The 23,397-nt window shown below is 44.0% G+C and overlaps 1 protein-coding gene across 1 annotated transcript in view; it reads right to left on the reverse strand.

The window, feature by feature from the left end:
- Nucleotides 1-23,397, reverse strand: part of rnf220a (ring finger protein 220a) — a 191,290-nt gene that overhangs the window by 36,862 nt on the left and 131,031 nt on the right. Inside the window, exons 3-4 of the mRNA XM_030074398.1 lie at nucleotides 12,879-13,008; nucleotides 4,013-4,061 (exon numbers count right to left, since the gene is read on the reverse strand). Coding sequence (XP_029930258.1) covers nucleotides 4,013-4,061; nucleotides 12,879-13,008 — 179 coding nt within the window. The remainder of the gene's footprint in view (nucleotides 1-4,012; nucleotides 4,062-12,878; nucleotides 13,009-23,397) is intronic.

Here is a 23,397-nt window from a genome sequence, read left to right on the forward strand (position 1 = left end):
AGAGAAAAAAATCTATCACCATGCACATGTGTTATACCTTCCTATACAGAATTATTTAGAAAGAAAAGTCAAAGTAATAGCAGAAAGGTAAAGGTAGGAGAGTTTTATGAGCCACAGCTGGACTTGTTATGTACAATTTGAGAATGGAATACATCACTGATCTCTATCTCTGTGCCAAGGCCATCAGTGTACGCAAGGGTATAAACATTTCAGCTTTTTTGTACATAAAAAATAAACACACGCTTTTTCTCAACAAATAAAGACAGAGGGCATCTTTACCCTTGGAGAATTTCAAAAGTGTTATTGCCGCGGTCACTGAGTGCCACACGTCATTGATGAAGACTGTAACCCGCCTGACTTTGTCTATAAAGTCCCTTCTGCTGATTAGAGCTAATGTTTATGAGACATTAAGAGGAGTTAGGGAAGAGCGAGTGATTGAAAAGGAAGGAAAAGAGCGGGAGGAGAGGGAAGGGTAAACATCTCAAAAGGGAGGGAGAGTAACTATCTGACGTTACGGGACATTTTGTCTGTCCATAAAGCTGTCTTGCAGCACTTCTCACACACACACACACACACAAACAATCCTAACCCACTCAGTGACAAAGCCAATCCAGTTAATTCCTCAAATGAACAAGTGAGTAAAAGAGGGAATCGAATGGAGGAGAAAAAGAGGGAAAAAGCAAGGAGCAATATCCCCTTTTTCCTACTACGCTTCGTCTTGTAACTATGTGTGTGTGCTTGTTTTTTTTACTGTGTGACTGTGTAGTGCGGTGCTGCTCTTTATTCTTCCAGGCAGCTATGAAATATTTGTATTTACAGTCGTCTCCTATTAATCAAGCAGAGAGGGGCAGAGCAGAGACTTAAGTGCTCGACAGCCGTAATCTAATAATAATATGTGAGAAATGACCAACCTCCTGAGCTGCCACAGTAAATTGGACATTATGCATGGGCCCTTTATGCGTCTGTGTGTACGTGTACGCGAATGTGTATGTGTGTGTGTGTGGTCTTGAGTCTAAAAAGGTCAGGAAATAATTTACCTGAGGGCTTTGTGTGGGATATGTTCCAATTTTATCACAGGACTCTGACATTTAAGTGTATTCTACCGCGCTCGATTAGAAACGAGAGAATCTTACGCGGAGGTTTCATACTTGTGAACGGGTCAGTTTGCGGAACGTGCGCGGTCGGCGAGTAAAGGTTGTAATGCAAAAGTGGATTCAGCTGATGGTGTGTACCTTTCAGGACTTACCTGGCACTGAGGAGAATACAAATCCAATTTAAATGTACAGAGCATCGCAGAACGTGTGTGTGTTGCATTTAAGTGTTACATATTTTGAAGGCACTTTGATTTGTGTGTTGCAAGTATGCTGCCAAAACAGACATTTAACCTCATATTCAGTGTTAAAATGGGATGAGATGATCCCACTTGTTTTCAGTGCAAATCAGTTCCAGTGTTTTCTTCTGCTCTGGAGGAATGCTCCAACATCGATGAATTAAAAGTCAAACAATTGACCCGTCGAAATGTTGCTGATGTTGCAGCAATGCCTGATGATGCAATCAGTGCATCTGCTATGGTTGGTTTAACACTGACCAATGGTCTTGGCCCAGAGGAGGGAATTACACTGAATTACAGTGGGATTCATCGGGGCTGGAAAGCCTGCTGCTGGTCTCCAGAATTGTCTTCAACCAAGTGTCATTTTCTTGATACTTGTGCGCTAATCTGCCTTATTCTGCCTTTTTTCCACATTTATGCTTGTCACTAGAAAAAGTCCTGAAGCAAGTGAAACTCTGTGACAAACAAGTGGGATTATCTTACACTGAATATGAGGCTTGTTCATACTGAGAATTTTTTTGCAGGGTGACTGTGCAGAAGAAAGAAAAAAGGAAAGAAAGAGAATGTGTGTGTTTGTATTTGTGTGTGTGTTCCATAGCTATCACATCTCTTTTCCCTGACCCTGAGGCCCGAGAGTGGCAGGAAGTACACGCGGCATACATGTGCTGATCTCCCAGTAAGGAGGTGCGTTGGGGTTAATCTCCGGTGCGACCCGGGCAGGCGGTGTGGAACAGGTTGGACACAGCAGCACCAGGCCTGTGTGCTCCAGACCAGCCCTCTCCATTCTCCACGGCCTGCCGCTGAATACTAAACGAGCGCTCTGAGATGCAAAGTCACGGGCGCACGCTGAAGGCCAGCGCTCGCCCTTCAACCTCCTCTCTGTCTGCCGCCGTCGAGTGCAGCCCGCCCTCCCCTGCTGCGAGCCCGGGCCGGCACCCAAAGGTGTGAGGAAATGACAGCGGGTCCCTAAAATTATTCCAGAGCTACTGTGTCACATTCATGTGTTGCATGTACTTTTTTCCCCCGCTAGGTTGTGAAGCTGAATGTCCGGCTTTCACATTTGTGTGCTCTTTGGTCGGAAATAATAACAAACGTGGGGGGTGAAGAATCCGATTTCTGCTTGGAGGCTTATTTCTTTGAGAAAAACAAAAACAAAAACCAACATCTACAGAGTTGATACCTGCAGGAGAATACAGCAGAAGTGATTCTCTTAAGATGATTTATCATGCTTTTATTAAGCAAGTATTTAGACTGCTATTTCCTCCTGGTGGGAAAGGCCAGTATTCACTATGTCACCAATCACAGCGAGTCTCACATGTGCAGCAGGTTCATTTGGGTTGGTTGTCCCAGCTGACCGCCAATATTTTTCATTCCCATTTTATCCACGCTAAACTGCCTAAATTTGAAAATGCATCTTTTTTTTTTTTTTTTCCACCATCTTCTGCCATTAGTAGAGCAATTAAACTGTCCAGGAAAAGAAGTCCGGCTTGTTTTTGTCTGTTTTAAGTCGTGATTTTGACATCCTGCCGGTGCTTCATGCTTTCAGCTAACGACCGAACAGCCTAATGCGCTGCTGACAACAACTGAAACAAGGCAGATCACTATGACATTTCAAGATCTGACGCTAAACAGCTTTTTAAGACGAGCGACCTTTGGCTGAGTTGAACAACTGTATTTTTCAGCTCTTTTTTTTTTTTATACTCAAGACAAAAACCCTTTGTCGAACTTTGATCATCCCAACCTCCCCCCTCCTCCCTCTCTCTCACTGGCATTCTACCGCCCTTTTCTTTCCCCGGCCTCTCTCCATTTCATGTATACATCTCGTTTGATCAAGTCCGTCCTTTCCTCCTAGAGCTTATTAAAGTTCCTCTGAAACGCCAGCTGGACTTTTAGGTGGGTTGGACAGTTGTGTGGCTGCACTGTGTTAAATCCCACCATCTAGTGACCGCGGATGTAAAAAAGGTCTTGTTCTCATTTAGAAAAGAAGTCTCAGTCTGGCAGCTGTAGTGCTGCAGTTACCAAGACACGGGGGCTGTATGCTTTAGTGGAGGCAGACACTATAAGGGGATGAAATATGATGAAAACGTGAATCTGTCTTCCTGCTATATTATTTGTTGCTGTCTTTCTTCCTCTCGTTCTACTTTATTTTTTTTTCTTTCTTTCTGTCTGCATCTCTCTCTCTTTCTCTCTAATTGGGTCAATCACAGTACAGTGGCTCTCAGCCCTGCTGCCTGCTGGACCATGCACGCAGGAGACTGACACTGTCTATGTGTATAAGATATAAGACTGGGCCTATAGCACAGTTTATTTCCACTTAGCGCAGCAGAGGAGAACAGAAGTAGCGGAATAACAGCGCCGAAAGATGGACAGTATAGATTGTCGTAAATCTTGTCAAAATGTTAAATTATGGTTGGTTTCATCTTGCATTAAATATTTTATTTCGTTATGTAGGCCATTTCTTTTTGGAGATCCCAACCAAAAAGTTCCCATTGTGGAATTTATGTAAGAGCTAGAGTTGGCGACCCCAAGTCTTTGCTATGACTTTACCTTGATGCCAATCGTTTGGCCAAATCCAGGAACTCCAGCAGGATTACGGGAGACAGCTGGAGCTCCCTCAAAACCGAGTGGGAGTGCTGCTACTTTCGGATAAATGATAGATAAATAAAACGCGGTTCATCTCACCTTGGGGGTTCCCGGAGTGGCTACACCATCCTTGGGTGACGGGTTCTTACTGTAGTGGAGAGAAGAGCAAACAGAGAACGGTACAGTGAAATATGGTTGGATTTGTCTCTAGAAAGTAATCACCATATACACATCTGTTTATTTATCTAGCTGGCTAGCTATCTAGCTACCAGGGGAGATCTGGTAGTTTGGCTGCTTTTCTGGAATTTCAGGAATACAGCGAAAATATATTTAACTTGGTTCACACGTTTATTGTACTACATGGTTTTCCACAGACACCGAGTGAATACCAGACATGACATGACATGAGAAAAAATGTGAAGACACCAGGAGGGATAAAAAAAAAAAAAAATTTTAGGTCAGATTTGTTGTGGAAATTCATCTAAACATCATGGAAATTTATATTGGAGCCTTCTTTGGAAAATAATTACTCGTGATTTATTGCAGTTGGCAGTGAGGAAACACTTTCCCTCCCTCCCTCTCTCCATCCCTCCTTCCCTCCATCCATCCATCCTTTGCTACTCCATTCCCCTGGATGGTATTTGAAACAATTACAGCAAATGGTACCACTGCTAAGCAGATTGGCTGGATAATGTTTTTTTATTGAGGCAATCATTTTCAGGCATCATCTCATCTCATATAAACAGAGACACACACACACACACACACACACACACACACACACAGAAGATGTTGCAGTGGCAGAAGCAGGAAATAACTGATTTTGCGGTGATTTGATTTGTCAGTGCAGTCGGCCCCGAGCCACTTTGGACTCTGAAATATGTGGGGGACAATTGGCTGGTTTGTAAACATTGTATTAAATATAGAAGGAGAGAGAGAGAGAGAGAGAGAGAGAGAGAGAGAGAGAGAGAGAGAGAGAGAGAGAGAGAGAGACATGTTGTACAAGGGGTGAATGATTAGAAGTCAAGAAATATTAAGTGGGCCTCCATTCCTCCAACAATAGGGACAGACATGTTAAATTGCATCACATCATACAACACACACACACACACACACACACACACACACACACACACACACACACACACACCACAGACAAGCCCTGTTATTTTCCTTATTTTTTTTGTCAGACACTTTCACAGTCTTTGTCTTCTCTGTTGCTCCATCCTGCATTCTCACTTGGGCTTTTGTCCTGTTTTTTTTTTCTTCTTTTTTTTGCTTCTTCTCACTCTTTTTCTCTTTGTCCCCATCCTTGTCGCTGTCTCTCTCTCTCTCTCTCTCTCTCTCTCTCTCTCTCTCTCTCTCCTTCTCTCTGTTTCTCCCTCTTTCTGATTTTTACCCAAAAAACATACATTTCTCTGAGCCTTTTGAAGCGTTGCGACAGGCTTGACACTGACAAAGCGAGACAGGGTTGTCATGTTTGCTTTGAGCCCCTGTTAGCACTCCAGACCCCTTCGGACACACACACACACACACACACACACACACACACACACACACACAGACTGACTGATAGACAGACAGTGGCAAGGCAGAGACGGTGCTGGCAACTGACTTGAGCCCGACCCTTAATCTGACAGCATGCCTTGGTAGACAAGGGATTTCCTTTTTCAATGGATGGATGGATGGATAATAAGAATAAGAAGCTTTATTTATATATCACTTATCTACAAGTGGAGTTGACAAAGTGCGTTACAAGAAGGCAAACAAGTAAAACAGAAGAATCGTAAAAAAATATAATGCATGGCTGGAGAGAGGGAGTCAGGCAGGAATGGGTAATGAGATGAAGGGATTTGAGAATGAAAGTAAGGAGGGATTTTTTTTTTTTTTTTTTTTTTTTTTTTTGTGACATTTTTAGTGACGGAACAGTGTTGGACATTTTCTTTCCCAGGGCAGATTCCACTGTGATCTTGCGTATACTGGATGGCCTTTTTTTAAAATAATAAAACTCTCATTAAACCATTTTCATTGAAAATGGTCCATCTCATCCCATTTTCATAGCAATTTCTCAGGGGCATCAGTTCTCTGCACCCTAATGGCAAAGTGAATATATCACATTTCACTGCCACCAAAACTTCCAAACTTGCTCATATTAAAAAAAAAAAAAAAAAAAAAAACTAGGTTTCTGGGGATAAAGGTATACAATGACAAGGTATGATTTGGTCATTATCATAAATTATCAAGTTATCAAACATTACTCAACACTGGATTTTTTTTTTTTTTTTTTTTTTTTTTTTTTTTTTTTTTAGGTATGGAGTCCAAATAGATGTATCTATCAGTTTTATTTTCATCTTTGCCCTCAAATCACTATAAATCGCTATAAAAGGTATATACAGCACAAAGCAGAGAAAGATACTGCCATAATAATGATGATAATAATAATGATAATAATAATAATTGCAGGCTACATCAGGTTTTATAGACTACATCTGTATGCTATATCATGTGAAAAAACAAAATCCAAATTCCAAAACTGGTGAGAGTACTGATTGGTGCTTATCTTGAATTTTAGATGTAGCACTACATCCAGCGCAGTAAAAAAGTGAAAAGGATTGAAAAGCATGTTTGGAAACATAGCAGTTTAATAAGTCATGTTACATGCCAAACAGGGCTTTTTTTTCTCTTCCAGTGAAGATGGATGGAGGTTGTGTTTCCCCTGTTTTTGTGTTTGTCAGCAAGATATTTGATAAAAAAAAAAAAAAAAAAAAAGTTACAAACACACAGCCAGACGATCAGCTGAAAAGATTCTGATGATGATCTTGAACTGGAATTTCTGCCAACAGATGATTTCTTGTTTAAGCTATTTTTTTTTTTAACAATTATGCTGCATTCATGTGCTACTGGGAAAGACCCACTTTGGAGGAATCCTAAGTGAAATGCCCCCTCATCCTGATGTGACCGGGGCAATTTGAGTAGCAACATGAGCGAAATGAATACATTTGAAACCCTGATTGGTAACTAACTACAAAACACATTTATTCAACATTTCTTATGCTATTTTTTCTACATTGTGTGTGTCTGTGTGTACGAAATGTGAACCTACAGTTGCAGGCCAGGATTCCTCCTCATTCACATGAATGAGTAGAGACTGAGCAACTGTGTGTGTATGTGACTGCTTGTGTGTGTACATTTCCCCAATATCTCCTCGGGAATCAATAAAGTATTTCTGACTTCTAATTTCTGATACATGTGTGTACGTGTAGGTATGTGTGTACATTGTGTGAATGCCTTTTGTACCCAAGAGTGCATGCCTGTGTGTAGTGAACATATCTGTGAAAACACCTGTGATTACTTTCTCACTCCCTATGCTGGATTTGTGTATGTGCATGCATGCATGTGTGTGAGTGTGTGTGTGTGTGTGTGTGTGTGTGTGTGTGTGTGTGTGTGTGTGTGTGTGTGCGAACAGTGGGCCTCACCTAAACCACAAAGAGAATAAACATAGGCGACACAGTCGAGCTGCCGTGTAATGCAGGGTATCTGGCACAACGCCCTCTCTCTCTCTCTCTCTCTCTCTCTCTCTCTCTCTCTCTCTCTCTCCTTTTCTCTTTTATTTATTACCAGGAACCTCAGCAGTGGCATCAACAATAACAACCACCTCTACCTGCTTGTTGACAATGTCAAACAGCGGGAAGAAACAGAGAGAAAGAGAGAGAGGGGAGAGAGAGAGACGCTATGCCTGCCATGATGACAGGAAATTGCCGCTATGGCAGAGAAGGTGATAGAGAGATGAAAGGGGGCTGAGAGGAGTGAAAAGAAAGAGAAGGAATAAGAAGAAATAAGAGGGGAGAAAGACACACAGAAGAAAGAGAGAGAGAGATGGTTAAAGAGGAAGGCCAGACAACAAAAAGAGAGAGAGTGGCAGAGGTAGAGCGAGGGACAGATGAAAAGAGAGAGAGAGAGAGAGAGGGGGAAAAAGAGAGAGTTGCCGCACTGCCGCCTTTTCTCTGCGCCTCACATGTTTGTTTGCCCGTTTCTATGAATTTTTGATGGGGAGGGTTATAAGGGGGCTGGAAATTCCACTGCCTGCCATGTCAAAGCAAGGCGAGGAGTTTGGAAATGAGCAACGCAGCAAAGGCGACACGAACGCGCAGAGAGACGGAAGGCAACAAGGCAAGGGACGGATGAAACGTATAACAGGTTGCAAAACGCAGCGCAGTTTAAGACGTGCGGCGATAATGAGGCATGCATGTGAACGGTGACAAGTCTGGCAGGTATTCCTCACCCGCTGTCGGCCAAGACTTAAAGCTTCACTGTAGACAATATTCATCCTAACAAGTGACTTAATCCGGGATTGAGTCATAAAATCTTATTTTTTTTTTTTTTTAAAAAAAGGGGGCAATAAAGTGAGATAATCCAACTTGTTTCCGATGCAAATCAATTTGGCTCGAGGATTTTCTTAAACCAGGGGTCTTTGTCGAGACAATTCTGGAGTGATCTGATCTAAAAAAAAAAAAAAAAAAAAAAAAAAAAAATCCTGAAGGAATTGAAACTTGAGTGGAAACAAGTGAGATTATGTGACCCTGTTGGAAAAGATGGACATTTATCACATTGTAGCTATTGTCCCCACTTCATGTCTTGGAGCGTTCAGTGTTGGGGAGGCATGGGTTACACGTTACTGGATTCTAGTGGTCAGATTACAGAACATTTGTCACTGTAGGTGCCATATGCAAGATTCATGCAGGATATAGTTTTGCTGTGGGAGGTCTTGTAATGTGACATGTATAATTCATACGGGTCCATTCATGTGGGCTGAAGGATCTCGGTGATTTCCCTCTAATTACTGCTCATAGCGTATTTGTAAACTGTCACGACGTACACATCCTTATAAATTCTTTATACGTGCATGCTTACAGACATTGCTGCGTATGGCAAGAAAACTAATTCGGTGCAAATAGGGCTAAAGAAAAAGCAAAAGCAAAAGAGGCGACACATTTTGACAGGAGATGACAGATAGACATTGTTTCAACTTGAAATGAGCATTACTCATACAGTAGTAAAATACAGTAATAATGTCATTGAAATTACAGTCTGCAAACAGTTTGATTTAAACTAACACTTAACACAAAAATTGGGCATTATCTACTCAGTCCAGTCATTAGCCAACTTTTTAGGAAAAAGATTTACAACAAAATTATTCCATACAGCTCATGCATCATAACCCAGCTCTCTTGAAGCAGAGTGACTGCATCCTAAGTGGAAAAGACCTATGTTTAAACTGCTATTTAGTGCAACCAAAGCTGCAACAACTGGTAACACACCAAACTGTCAGCGCATGTGCTATTGCCCTATGCAGAGTGTAAAACACAGAAAAATACGTTTGCTAAGAGTAAGCGAAAGTGATCAGATGACATCATCGATCTGATTGGAAGGCTCGTATCACTGGTTCTGGATTCAACTGCTCTGACTGGTATTCAGGAAGTAATTATGCTCAGTAAAACCCCACCCAAACCCCGATCACATTTTCATCAATCGCCCACTGGCGGAGACGGACTGGGTTTGACTGACAGCGAGGAAGGCCCTCTGCCCCTCCCACCTCCCCTCCCTATGGGAGCAAGTCCTTAGCCGTGGAGAGGGAGATTGAATAAGTCCTTCTCAAGGGGAGCTGGATGGGATGGGATGGATGGGAGGAGGGACGGAGGGATGGTGGGAAGATCCAAACTAAAGATTGCTTTTCGCCCCTTCGTGTCGTCTGCCAGGGAAGCGGTGGCTCGCTCCGCTGGAGGCAAATTGATTATGAGGAAGAGGAGGAGGAGGAGGAGGAAGGGAAGGAGGAAGGGGAGAGGAACAGGAGGGGTGGCTGGGGTATGTAGATTGCCTTGCCCCCAAGAGCCGCCTGGTGTGTACAGGGCATGATAGATTTCCATTTGCATGTGTGTGTGTGTGTATGTGTGTGTGATTCATTCCCATTTCTATACATGAGAAGCTGTAGCTCAGGCAGGATTTTTTTGGGGGGGGGGGGGTGTTGTAAATTTCAGGGGGTTGGGGTGGGGACCACTTCATCCATCGCCCTGTTATCACTTCTTTCATGGTGCCACTCCCCCACCCACTGCCTCTGAGTTCACGAGAGAGACAGAGAGAGAGAGAGCGAGAGAGAAGACCTCTGACTGCCAACGGTCACAAGGAAGGGCATGTTGGCAGCTGTCATCACACACACACACACACACACACACACACACACACACACACAGTAAGAACAGAACAGGAAAGAGCAAAATGACACAGGGAAAGGAGGCAGACTAGTAAATAGGCAAATACAGTTTCCACACACACACACACATATGCACACACACACACCCACACACACACACACACACACACACATGTTCCTTTCCATATCCACAGCTCTTTCATTCGTCGAGCGCCGGTCATCATTAAAGGCAGATTTACTACAAATTGGACCAAATTCCCACTGTCACTTTCAATGATGGCTGCTACCATGCAGAGAGAGCGAGAAAGAGAGGGAGAGTGTGTGTGTGTGTGTGTGTGTGTGTGTGTGTGTGTGTGTGTGTGTGTGTGTGTATTTGAAGATGGATTTGCAACATAACACACACACAGACCGTCTCTCCCTCACGTTTCTCCCCCCTGTCTCACTCTCTTCTTCAGCCCCTGCACAACTCCACTCCCCCCACTTTCACTCCTGCATGCTTGTGTGTATGTAAGGGTGTGCCGGCGTACACACACACCACGTAAAGGAAATCATTGGTCCTATTAAGGTTGGCTGTGATGGTATTGGCCTACAGCAAGGACAAAACACACTGAGTGAGAGATGGAGAGAGACAGAAAGAGGGAGAGAGAGAGAGAGCTGTGTCAGTATCTCGCTCTCAGTTTCTTCCTCTATTCCTCATCTCTTCCCCTCAATTGCTTTCTCTTCCTGTGTGTGTGTGTGTGTGTGCGTGTGTGTGTGTAGGGGGGGTTAATGGTGAGTAGCTAAATCAGCCAGCCGTGACGTTAGCCACCATCCCATCTCACCTCAGGATGACGCTATTTCCTTAAATAACCGTATGTGTGTGGTGTGTGTGTGTGTGTGTGTGTGTGTGTGTGTGTGTGTCTAACTCCCGCAGGCTTAAGCAGTTGGCCTATCCCTGGCCCCGAGAGGGGAGGGCAGACTGGTAACCTTTATTAATTATTGAAACACATGTGCACGCGCATGCACAAGTGCGCGCGCGCACACACACACACACACACACACACACACACACTTCTTCAGAAGTCATAACTCAATGATGGCTGTATGATGTATGTAGGTTCTGTCATCTATCCCTATTCTATTCTATTCTATTCTATTCTATTCTCTCTTTATGGTTAAGGTTATGGTTTTCTTTCTTCTATTGCTTCTTCTTTTACTTCCTGTAATCTTGTATTGATACTTCCACCCCTCCTGTTCCCCTGCTTATCTTTCCTTCCCCTTTTATTCCTACATTACCTCCCTTTCTCTAGTTCACACTCACTTTGTTTATTTTTCAGTCTTTCTTCTCCCTCATTACCATTAACTTTAACCCAAACTGTCACTCTGGCCATATCTATCTATCTATCTATCTATCTATCTATCTATCTATCTATCTATCTATCTATCTATCTATCTATCTACACATATGTATATACATGTATATCTTTCATCTCTCGTTCCACTTCCCCCTTCTTTACCTTGTTCTCTTTATCCTTTCCTTCTTCTCCTATCACTTTCCCTTATTTGGGGAAAGATACATAGATAGATAGATAGATAGATAGATAGATAGATAGATAGATAGATAGATAGATGATAGATAGATAGATAGATAGATAGATAGGAGTGGTGGAGTTGAGGGAGGAGGTGGGAGGTGTAAACGAGGGTAAATGAAGTGTGATTTCCACGTGGGGTGACACTGTCTGCTGCCCTGCTCCTGTGGGTTAATGGGGACCATCATAAAGCTGGGCCGCATAGGTGCACTCCAGGTCACACACAAACACACCAACACACACACACAGACGTACATACTCACACACACACACACATGCGTACACAAGCAGCCACTCACACAGACCCAGACACATGGTCAAGGGTGAAATATGGATCCTAATGGTTGTGTCCCATCGTTAAAAGGGCTTGGAGTTGATTTATCCGTCGTAAAACGGTTCGTGCAACTGCCTCGAGGCGAAGGAGGGGGCAAGCCTCGAGCGGGAGGTCCCAGGTTTGACTCATGAGCACTAAACATTGTGCTTGGATGCTGCACCACAATATTTGCATGTGAATTTCCCAAATCTGACTTTTTACATTCAAAAATGAGTATTAAAAAATTAACTCGTATGCTATTGTGATGCTACTCCACTCCCCTACACCACCTTCACTCACCTCTCCCAATCTAAAGTCAACCCTTTCCTGTAACACTGATTTACAAAATGCCTCTCTCATAAAAATACACACACACAATTTGTGGTCAGTGAAGGCAGTCATGGCTTACTTGAGGAATTTAAAGGACCATACCAGTTATTTTGAATGTGATTTTCCATCAGCATTCATAAACCAAAGAACTGATAATTGGCTGTGCAAAGCAAATGTTTCCCCAGGGCTGATTTTCCGGCAGAGAGACCGCTTCACTCCAAAACACAACAGTGCTGCTGCCTTTAGCAAAACCACAGATGAACTTTGTTACGGTGATGGTGTGAAGAAAGTCTCTGAAAGTTCATTTTCATGTCATAGTGGAAAGACTGGAAACCAAAGGCTGGATAAAAAGTAGGAAAATGATATGGGAGTTCTAAAATACAATTGCTTGCGGTGAAACGCATACACTTGGTGGATATTACACCAAACGTACACTGGTATGGTCCTTTAACATGGTGATTATTAGCTGGATAAGACGACTCAAGTGTGTTTTCAGTGTGTGTGTGTGTGTGAGAGAGAAACAACACGTGTGTGTCTGAGGCCTACCTGAGACACATGGTGGCTAGCCTCTCTATCTCCGTCTCCATGTGTTCCTGCAGCTCTCCGGGCCTGAGCAGTACCTGGCAGATGGGACAGATTGGAGCCTGGCTGTCATACAGAGACATCTTCTTCTTACCTGCAGACAAACACACACACAGAGAGAGAGAGAGACATGCATTTGAGTCTAGGAGGCAGGCTCTGACACCTCCCTCTTACCTGGAAACAGACACAATGAGGAAGGGAGAGAGAGAGAGAAACATTCAAAGTGGTTTGCAGAGGCATATAAATGCATTTAAAAAAAAAAAATCAATAAAGGCAGGGAATTTTAAAAAAACAATAGAATAAAAACCAAAGAGAAACAAAAAAGAAAAAAACAAGAAATTAACAGCTACTCAAAGGAGGTGTGTTACATTAAGCTAGTCACATTAGTCACCAGCTGATTACTGCAAAGCTATTATGATCATTTTCTAGTAATTAACTTTCCCGAAACACCAACACTGAGCCAGCCAAGCCATTTTTTCATGTAGATATGTGCTCTATTTAATCCATTTTGGCAAATCAAGTTAAATAATGTCAGCCATCTCAGCCAGTAGCATCTCCTCTGCACTGATGGTGAATTTTTTATGGTCATTTTTAGGGTGTTTGGTATAGTTTAGCATAGGTATGTTTTTTTTTTTTTCGATATAGACCTGTAGCTGCGGGACGGCCTCTCTGTGCTCACTAAAATCCCCCCGCTGCCCCAACATTTACATTTAGAGTTCAAGGGCACTTACAGGACAACACACGCTGAACAGTACAAGCCCAAAACAAGGGGAACACAATGCTGTAGTGTCTCCTCCCAGGTCAAAGCAGAGGGGGGGGTTTAAAGGAGTGTCAGCCTGAGATGAGGTAATGCTATATAGAGTCTGCCAACACTACCTCACTTCATTGTCCTTGATCAGCAGGGCACAGGGTGGGGCCCGTGTGTGTGTGTGTGTGTGTGTGTGTGTGTGTGTGGGAGAGTTTGTGTTGAGAAGTTGGGCCTGTCGAGGTGCGGGGCCGGTGTGTTCACCAGTGCACATCCTAGCTTTTTAAGTTGACCTCTGAGTCGGGCTCATGCGGCTAAAAATATCTGCTATTGAAAGTATTTCAGGCCTTAATGTCGAAGGACGCTTCCTGGTTTCCTCTATTCGACCAATCAGATGGGCTTTTTTTAGTCCGGGAACAATAGGCTCCTCCTCAGCCAGGATATCCTGTTTAGACTGCCTGTCACCACGGCAACGAAAAGGACCAGGTAGACGGAGTCCCCATCTGTCTTGTCTTTCGTGTCTCTCTCTTTCTCTCTCACACACATGTACGCACACACACACACACACACACACACACACACACAGCCCTCGGGGGACGTGTATCCTTGCTCACATATTGGTCTGTCAGAACAGTTTCCTGCAAGAGGACTCATCAAGAGACAGCTAGTGGGGAGCAAACACACACACACACACACACACACACACACACACACACACACACACACACACACAGACACACACACGCACAAGTGCAAGCACATATTGACACAAAAACAAGCAGGCACGATTACACGCAAATGCAACCGCGCACACACATTACACACAAGCGCACGCAGGCAGGCAAGCAAATGCACGAAAATGAACACACACACACACACACACCCTCCTCCCCTCCCTCCCTCCCTCTCTCTGAGCGTGTGTGTGCATACCGGCCTCCCATTCTCCTGCACCGCTACTTAACAGAGCCCACAGCACTGGACACTTTAAGTGACTTTGAAAAATAGGTAATCGATTACTCTCTCTCTCTCTCTCTTTCTCTCTCACCTCTTTCCCTTTTTCTTTTTCCACACCTTTTCCTCTCTCTCTTGTTCCTATCTCATCCATTTCTAATTTTCTGCCGACCATCCATTTATTTGTTTCATTTCTCTCTCCTCCTCCTTGTTCTATCTCCCGTCTCCTCTTACATTTTTATTTCATTACTCCCCTCCCATTTTTTTTTTCATCTCATCTCATTTCTTTCTCTTCATCGCCGCTGTTTCCTTTTCATCTTTCGGCTTTCGCGACATCGTCCCCTCACTTTCCCTCACTCCCTACTTTCTCTCCGTCTCGCTCTACCTTCCTCTCTCGTTCTCCTTCTTTTGCCACTCTCACCTTGTTCTTTTCCCTGCCTTATTATTTCTTCTTTTCTCCCTTCCTGCATTTCCCCTCCCCTCCCTCTTTGTCCACCTGCCTCTCTCTCTCTCTCTCTCTCTCTCTCTCTCTCTCTCTCTCTCTCTGGTCTTTATTGCTTTGACAAGATAATTTGAGTCATGCTGAAGCCGTTGCCATCCGCCAGAGCAAACAAAGAAAGATTCAATCCCTGTCTGCAGCTGATGGGGCTTTTTCTATTTTGCAGACAAACACACATCATAGAGGACATGCACTCACTCACTCACTTACTCACTCACACACACACACACACACACAAACACCTGGACTGGATTTTTCCCCCGTCTTTTGTAAGGTCAAGAGATGGACTTTTTTTTTAAGCAAATGTTTATTTCACACATTGTGAGTTTTACAGTTTTTGTGTGTGTGTGTGTGTGTGTGTGTGTGTGTGTGTGTCTCAATGTTCAGTGATTTTTCTGTGCATCATGGAATTTTCTTTTTGGATGGGGCTTTTATTTGTATAGGCAATTGATTTCTATGAAAGTGCAAATGCATCGGCCCTGACAACAGAGTGTCTACAGCCAACAAGAGGAAAGACAGAAGTTACATGCTGTGTGAACTGACTTGAATGATTACACCTGTCTTCTGCAATACAAGTGTGTGTGTGTGTGTGTGCGTGTGTGCAACTACAACCATTAAACACACAAGAAAAGCATCATGATACCATGCAAATGACCTGGAATATTGATCACATGGTACAATGAAGTATTTTGTCACACTCAAGCAACATTACCAGGGTCATAACCTTCATCCAGCCACTTAAAGTCAGTCAGAGGTATAGCTGCGCTAAAAAAACAGTATTGCAAAATTATTTTTCTCAATACTTTCTTGATTCTGAAGCCAGACATATTTTGTTTAAGAATTTCATTTTCACATGATGTTCTGACATCTAAGTTTCATTGCACTGTGTAAAGTGAGAGCATCATCAGTCTACCTGGACGTTATGCAGCTGATTGCATTTTAAGCTCTAGGTTATCAGTGGGCATTACAGTGTGTCATGATACAAATCGTATCATAACCATTTTGGTGTGATACATATTGTACGATGATGCCCAATGGGCCAGTAGTCACCCGGTGAGTAAACAAAGGCTTTCTAACATGAGTTCAATAGAGTTTTCCCAGCTGTGTTAAAGGAATGGTTCACCCAAAGTACAAAGTCCTGATTTTCCCTGTGTCCTTTGACCCAAGCACAATAATGGAGCCTGATGGGAATTTGTTGGTGGAGGCCATCAAAAATGTACATGTTGAGAAACAGCTCGTTCTACAAACAGTGACAACCGACATCGACCACAGGGGCCAAGAGTTTTGCTGGGAACCACTTTGTATCGAAGAATACCACCAAAATGTATCTATCGGCTCTAAACAAAGATCTTTTTTTTTTGTATTTTGGGTGAACTGTTCCTTTATGGTGAGATGTTATGACAGTTTGCTTGTTTTGATGATTCTTGCTTTGATTACCTTTGAACCACCATCTCTTTCGTTCCATCTCGCCATCCCTGCTGTTTTGCGGTTCAACGAACTTCCTCCTCTTCCCCGCGTCCTTTCATCTCCTCTTTCTATCGCTCTCTTCCAAATCCACCTCTTTATCCCTGTTTTCCTGCCCACTCCTTCACCTTCTACATCTCCCTATCCCTTCCTGTTGTTCTCGCCCCCCGCATCTCTCTCTCTCTCTCTCTCTCTCTTTCTGTCGGACGCTCCCTGAGGGGAGTGACTGATGGGGAGAGGCGAATGGACAGATAAATCCAGGGGAGGAGAAGGAGAAGAAGAGGAGAAGGGAAGCGGGAGAAGGAGGGAAGGGAGGTGATGTGATGTGATGTCGCACACCAGGCTTGTCAGCGCCTTAAAGATGATTAATGTCAGGGCAACGCTCGCGCACACACACCCACACAAACACAGGCACACACCTACATGCTTTCCCACATGTCCTGCTTTGGAATCTGCGGTGCACACACACACACACACACACAAACGGGGGGCGGGTGTGTGTGTGTGTGGGGGGGGTGAGTTTAATCTGGAGGAGCACAGGGAACGCAGCACACAACGAAAGGAGGGAGGGTGAGCAGAGGGCCGGACAATAACAAGGAAATAGGCCTGACAGGACTTTTTAGTGCGGAGATTCCTCAGCGAAATGTCGGCCGGAGCGGCGAACGAGGACGGGATGGATGGATGCATGGCGTGGCGGGAGAGAGAGAGAGATAGACGGAGAGCAAGAGAGAGAGAAGGAGGCGTGCGTCCCGACCTGACAGCCATGATGGAGTGCGGGCCTGATCCCTCCTAATGCGCCAAGATGGATCGTCTCATCTCTCTCCCTCTCTAACTCCTTCCCTCCTTCTATCTCTCTCTCTCTCCCTCTGTAGCTCCCGTTCTCCCTCACTTTCTACCCGCCATTTCTCTCTCTGCATCCTTAACAGCCACGTCTCGCCCCCCACCCGCCGCCGCCACCTTACCACCCCGCCACCCCCTCCTTCCCACCACTCTTCACCGCTCATCCCTCTCTTCTCTCCTTTTAATCTCTGTCACTTTATCCACTTAAAGGCGCTCCCCGGTTTTTGTTCATGTCACAAAACAATATGTCACCCGACTGGCAGGGAGCGTATCCATATCTGACTTACTGTATCCTCTGTCTGATTTATTTGCTGGCTGATGCCGACAGTTACACTTCAGGCCGGTCGAAGTCAATTCACAAAGTCCCGAATGGGTGTGGGTTTTTTTTAATTTCAGCTGCGTGCATGTACAGTATGTTTTCTATCAGCCATCCATTTTCATAAAAAAACACACGCCTGATTTTCAACTGGACACAAAAACCACCCGACAACTCAGCTTTCATCAAAGTGCAAAAGGTGCTTAAAAAAATTTAACAGAGGTAGAGAAATTAATAACCGGAATCCCCCGAGGTCTCCTTTTCTTTTGCTGTGTCATTTCGTTTTCACTTCTTCCATTAATATTTTATCCTTAATAGAGCCTTAGTCAAATATGGAGTTTTTCCCCTGTGTTTCGAGGTCGTCGAGGATTTGTGTATGTTGTTTCTATGAGGCAGGACTTTCCCTCAAACTAGGAAAAAAAAAAAAAAAAGCAGGATATAATGCCCATAAAAGCCACATTTATCATCTGAGAATTTCCAGATTGGGCTTTTACACTCATATGCTGTTTAAATAATCACACACACACACATACACACACACACACACATAATCTAGACAGGCAATCAGACAACAGATGGTGAGGAGGAGACAGAGAGATCATACGGAAGAATGGACAGTGCGGGAGAGGAAGTCTCTTTTCCTTTCTTTCTTTCTTTCTGCCTTTCTTCCCTCCCTCTTTCTTTCCTTCCTTCCTTCCCTCTTGTACATCCATGGCCAGTGGATGATGATCATATGTCTTAACAACAGAAATAAACGACCAGGAAATTGACTTGCTTTTATCATTTTAAGCGGGATCCTTTATCTCCCTACCTCTTCTTTTCCCCCTTCCCTTCTCTCTCTCTCTCTCTCTCTCACTCTCTCTCTCTCTCCCTCCCTGCTCTGTGTTGCTTTGGTCCAGATGAAGTGGGAATCAATAGATGCTAGATAGCGCAGGCTTCCAGTCACAGAGCACAATGAGCTGAGGTAAAAGGCCATCTCCGGAGAGGACGGGGATTGTCAGCTCAATACTGGCTCTCAATGGGGCCACAGATAAAAAACCATTTGGGGTGTCCTCATGGCTCAATGGGCTAAGAGACAACCTGTGTACTCACAACACTGCGGGTCCAAATCCCGCCTAATGACCTGTATTGCATGTCATCCCTCCTCGCGTTTCTCTGCCATCATTTGCGTCTTTACGTGTAGCAGGAAACGACAGTGGAATATTATTTCTTCCAAAACTAAAGAGGAGAAGAAAAAACTATTTGATAATAAACTTATTAAGCTTTTAAGCAGTAATCTGTGAGATCCATTTGTTCCTGCAGCTCATGGCCCAGACGTCACCTGTCCAGCACATATATAGTGCACCCCATGATGGAGTTTCTGTAGGTGGCGCTATTCTCCATGGTAGCTATCACCGCTCCCACTAACTACCCTGTTTTTGTACTGATTATTCCGCACAACCTGGAATTATAAAACACATTACATCCTTGACTAGAGGATGTTTTCCTGGAAGAAATCTGCAAATATAGAAGTTTTCATGAACTGTCTGTGGGTCAACTCACTCTGTTGTTACCCAAATTAATGACTGAAAGTAAAGAAATACATTTTATTACAATGTGTCAGATTATTAGATTGAATTTTGCCCTGATTTTAAATATGCGAGAGGGCGGATTGAGCACTTCTATAAAGAATCAAATCAAAATGTTTTTTCTTGCTGTGAAACTTCAGTGTTTTCTCCTCTTTACAACGAGAGCAATGAATCGAATTGACTTGTAAATTATACACACAATCAGCTAATGAGCACGGCGCATGTAAACTGGCTTTAAGCACAACAATAAGAGGTGGAAAAAAAAATGGAGGGCCAGCTTTACGAGTTGGCACGCGTGCAGCATGTCGGTGTGCGCCATGGTGGACACACACACACACACACACACACACACACAGGCAGAAACACATGCGCACTCTCAAAACACACAAGCGCATTTCCCAAATGGAATTACAAAGTGTCTACATATGGAGGCTGTTTTTCTGTCCTTGAACAACTGTCTTCTCCTTGTGTGTCACACACACACACACACACACACACACACACACACACACACACACACACACACACACACACACACAGGCTCTTCCATTCCCCCTCCTTGTTGTTCCCCTAAATGAGTTTCCTGACATGCATCAAGTGTTTATGCCCACTACCCCTCTTTTCTCCTCTTCCTCCTCCTCCTCCTTCCCCTCCTCCTCCTCTTCTCCTCCCTCCCTCCCTGCGCTCGCCCGGCTGGCTAGCTATAACACCCGCCAACATCGGTAAACAAGGAAATCTCTCAGCCGCGGCCCGGCGTGTAACCGCATTACCGCGCCCGATAACCTCTTCAAATAATGTGCGATAAGGGGAATTTGATTTGATTCACGGAAAGGGAAAGAGGGCCCCTTCTGCTTCTCCCCCCCTCATCCTCATCGCTTCCTTCCTCCATCCTCTACCTTCCTTTCTTCCTTCCTTTCTTTCTTTCTTTCTTTCTTTTTCCCTCATCATCTCCACCTCTTCCTCTTTTCACTTTGCCTGAGGGTTCAGGCCTCCTCCTCCTCCTGCTCCTCGTCCTCCTCCCCCCCTTGCCTCCTCATTCTCCCTCTCTCCACAATGACACTGCCTCGCATCCACAATCAAATAAATCCCGTCGAGGTGTCAGCCTTCATTTTGACTCGCCCCTCTCTTCTCCCCTAACCAATGCGAGGTGAGGTGAGGGGGGCCCCCTAAAGCCATCATCTCCATAATGGCAAATATGGGCCCTAAAGCCCAAAACCAGGGGCAGCATTAACACAAATGGAGCTCACAAGGTGTGTGTGTGTGTGTGTGTGTGTGTGTGTGTGTGTGGCTGAGGTGATATGTTTTTTTCTTAAGTGAGCTGTGATTTAAGCAGGCTAGACACTAGGCTGATCACTTGGCGGCGAGTGTGTGTGTGTGTGTGTGTGTGTTTCTCGCTCTGCAGAATAGATGGGGCTGTGCGGCTCATTCAGAGGACATTTGATGAAATGGAACGGGGGTCAACTTCAGTTTGCCACCCAGGCTGCGTCGCCTTACCGTGTGTGTGTGTGTGTGTGTGTGTGTGTCGGTGTGTGTTTTTTCCACTGTCTCTCCGTGTATGACTGCATATGTGTGTGTGTGTGTGTGTGTGTGTTCTCAGTGGCTGACAGTGATGCATGGCGCTTTTAAATAGCACTCCTCCACGCCCTGCTCAAAACTCATCACCAGGCTCTTTCACTATCCCTCCCTCCCCCTCCCCTCCCTCATTCCCTGGGGTTGTCACTTTTAGAAAAGCAAATGAAATGTCTGCGCCGTGGAGAGCAGAGCAGAGCAGAGCAGAGCAGAGGAGGGATGAAGAGATAGCCGGATGGAGGGACAGAGGCGGAGGGGGGGAAAGGTGTGTGTGTGTGTGTGTGTGTGTGTGTGTGTGTGTGTGTTTTCTGTCCGTTTAAGTTCAAGTGAGTAAAGAATTGTCTGTATGTGAGCGCGGGCACGTTGCACTGTGGTGAGATGCAAATAGTAAGATGTATTTATATTGCTCGGACAGGATATGAGGCATGGCTTTGGTAACGGGGGGGCATTGCTGCCACTGTTACTACAGGCGGGATATTCTCTCTGTTTATTAATATGGAGCGAACTGAGGCCGTTTTTATTCCGGAAAAAAAAATCAAAAAGAGTGACGTTTCTCAAGATGGAGCTTCCTGTGTTTATCAAACGTGAAGTAGCAAACTGAATAAAGGTTAAATATGTTACATTTATGTTCTTTTTTTTTTTTTTTTTTAAACTGTATAGCATTTTAGAATGTTGTTATCCAGGCACAGGGTGTAAATAAAATAAAATAAAATAAAATAGCTAAATGCTAAATAGTGTATAAATAAATCATTTACTGGATTCTAAACATATGCCGCCAAATGGTGATCAGATGTTGCTTGTGAGTCTGTGTCTGTGCGTGTGTGTGTGTGTGTGTGTGTGTGTCAGCATGTGTAATGTTGGTTTTACTCCTGGGACCTTGTGTGCTGGATGTGTGGGTGTGTGTGTGTGTGATGCTGGTGAGGTTATCTCCAACTACTGACAGCTGTTTATTCAATCAATCACCTTGTCAGTGTGTGTGTGTGTGTGTGTGTGTGTGTGTGCGTGTGTGTATGTGTGTGTGAGAGAGAAAGTGAGAGAAAGAGGAGAGAGGTGGCAGCGAGGGAGAAAGCAGTAAATTAATGGAGCATTAACCAGGCACTGACCCACAGAGCAGAGGCACCAGCCGCCAAATCTCAATGCACGCACTCACACACACACACACACACACACACACACAAATATTACTTGCATAATTATATACATAATTTACAATCTTGCATTTTGGAAAAAAAAGAAGAAAAAATGTGTAAGCAGGTGTCCTCCTATGGGAAACAGACACTGATGTGCAGGGAGGGGAGCTGTGTTCTGGGCGCTGGTGCCACAGGTAGAGGAAGCACCTCTGGTTTAAACTACAGTAGAGCCTCACGGAAACGACAGCATTCGGAATAAAGCTCAATCAGTTTGCTGACATGTTCACTCGAAGATGGCACCGGTTGAGAAAGTAGAGAGAAGCGGCTGTGTATGTGCTGCAGCAGTCTGTTTTCTCTATTTAATTGCATCTCTCAGCAAGGGAACTCAGAGATTGGCACATCATTATTGCCTTTTCAAACAAACAAGTACATGTGGACTGTGTTCTTTATTTCCAGTTATATGAGAGGAAATGAAAAGATGGATACATCTGAAAAAGTGTATACAGACTCTTCCAGCTGCTGGTTACCAGCCACTACAGTAAGAAGAAACATCAGGATATTTTTCATGTATGGTAAAGCGTTTTCATTTTCTTGGAGGAAAAACATGGCATCTAATATTATGATCCACTTGATCCGCTGACAATACATCCTTACTTCAAGATTTATTAACTCAGAATGGTGAGAATAAACTGAGAATAGGCAGATGTAGTGTTTACTGTTGATGAGCTTAAGTACCTGTTTAGCAAGTTTATGAATCTCATGCTCTATTTCTTGCCTTGTTTTTAAATTTCCTATTTTGCTTTCACCGTTTGGAAAGTAATATATAAAGAAAACGAAAATTATTAGCATTATAATTATGAAGTTAGAAAACTTTTGCTGCTGCAACTACTAATAATACTGAAATTTGTGTTAACATAATAACATACCAATAATATTGATAGTAATAATATAGACATAAAGAGAGAGAGAGAGAGAAAGAGAGATCTATATCCTTTCTCTCTTTGCTGACTCTCTCCATTTCATTTCTCCTTCCTCAGCTCTGTGGAGAAGGAGGGATACCTCGTGGTGGAGGTGTGGGCGTGAGGCCTGTCGGAACTCATTTCCATCCCAAAGGGCCTCATCACAACCAGAGTGCACCGTGTCAGTGGGCAGAGAGGGACATCAGCAAGTTTTAAATAGGCGCGCTGACTCGGCTCTAATCACCACACACATCACACACACACACACACACACACACACACACACACGAAACATTAAAATAACAAACAACAAGCCTCCAACTGGACAGCTGTGAAGCTCTATGAGGGTTGGTAAGTGATAGTTTAGTGGACGCTGTGTGGCACGTTACCACACATTATAATATCATCAGAAATGGAAGTAAAATATGACATCATGTCAGCT

The sequence above is a fragment of the Myripristis murdjan genome, chromosome 17 (genome assembly GCF_902150065.1).
Source record: "Myripristis murdjan chromosome 17, fMyrMur1.1, whole genome shotgun sequence".
In the NCBI taxonomy this organism is placed as follows: Eukaryota; Metazoa; Chordata; class Actinopteri; order Holocentriformes; family Holocentridae; genus Myripristis; species Myripristis murdjan.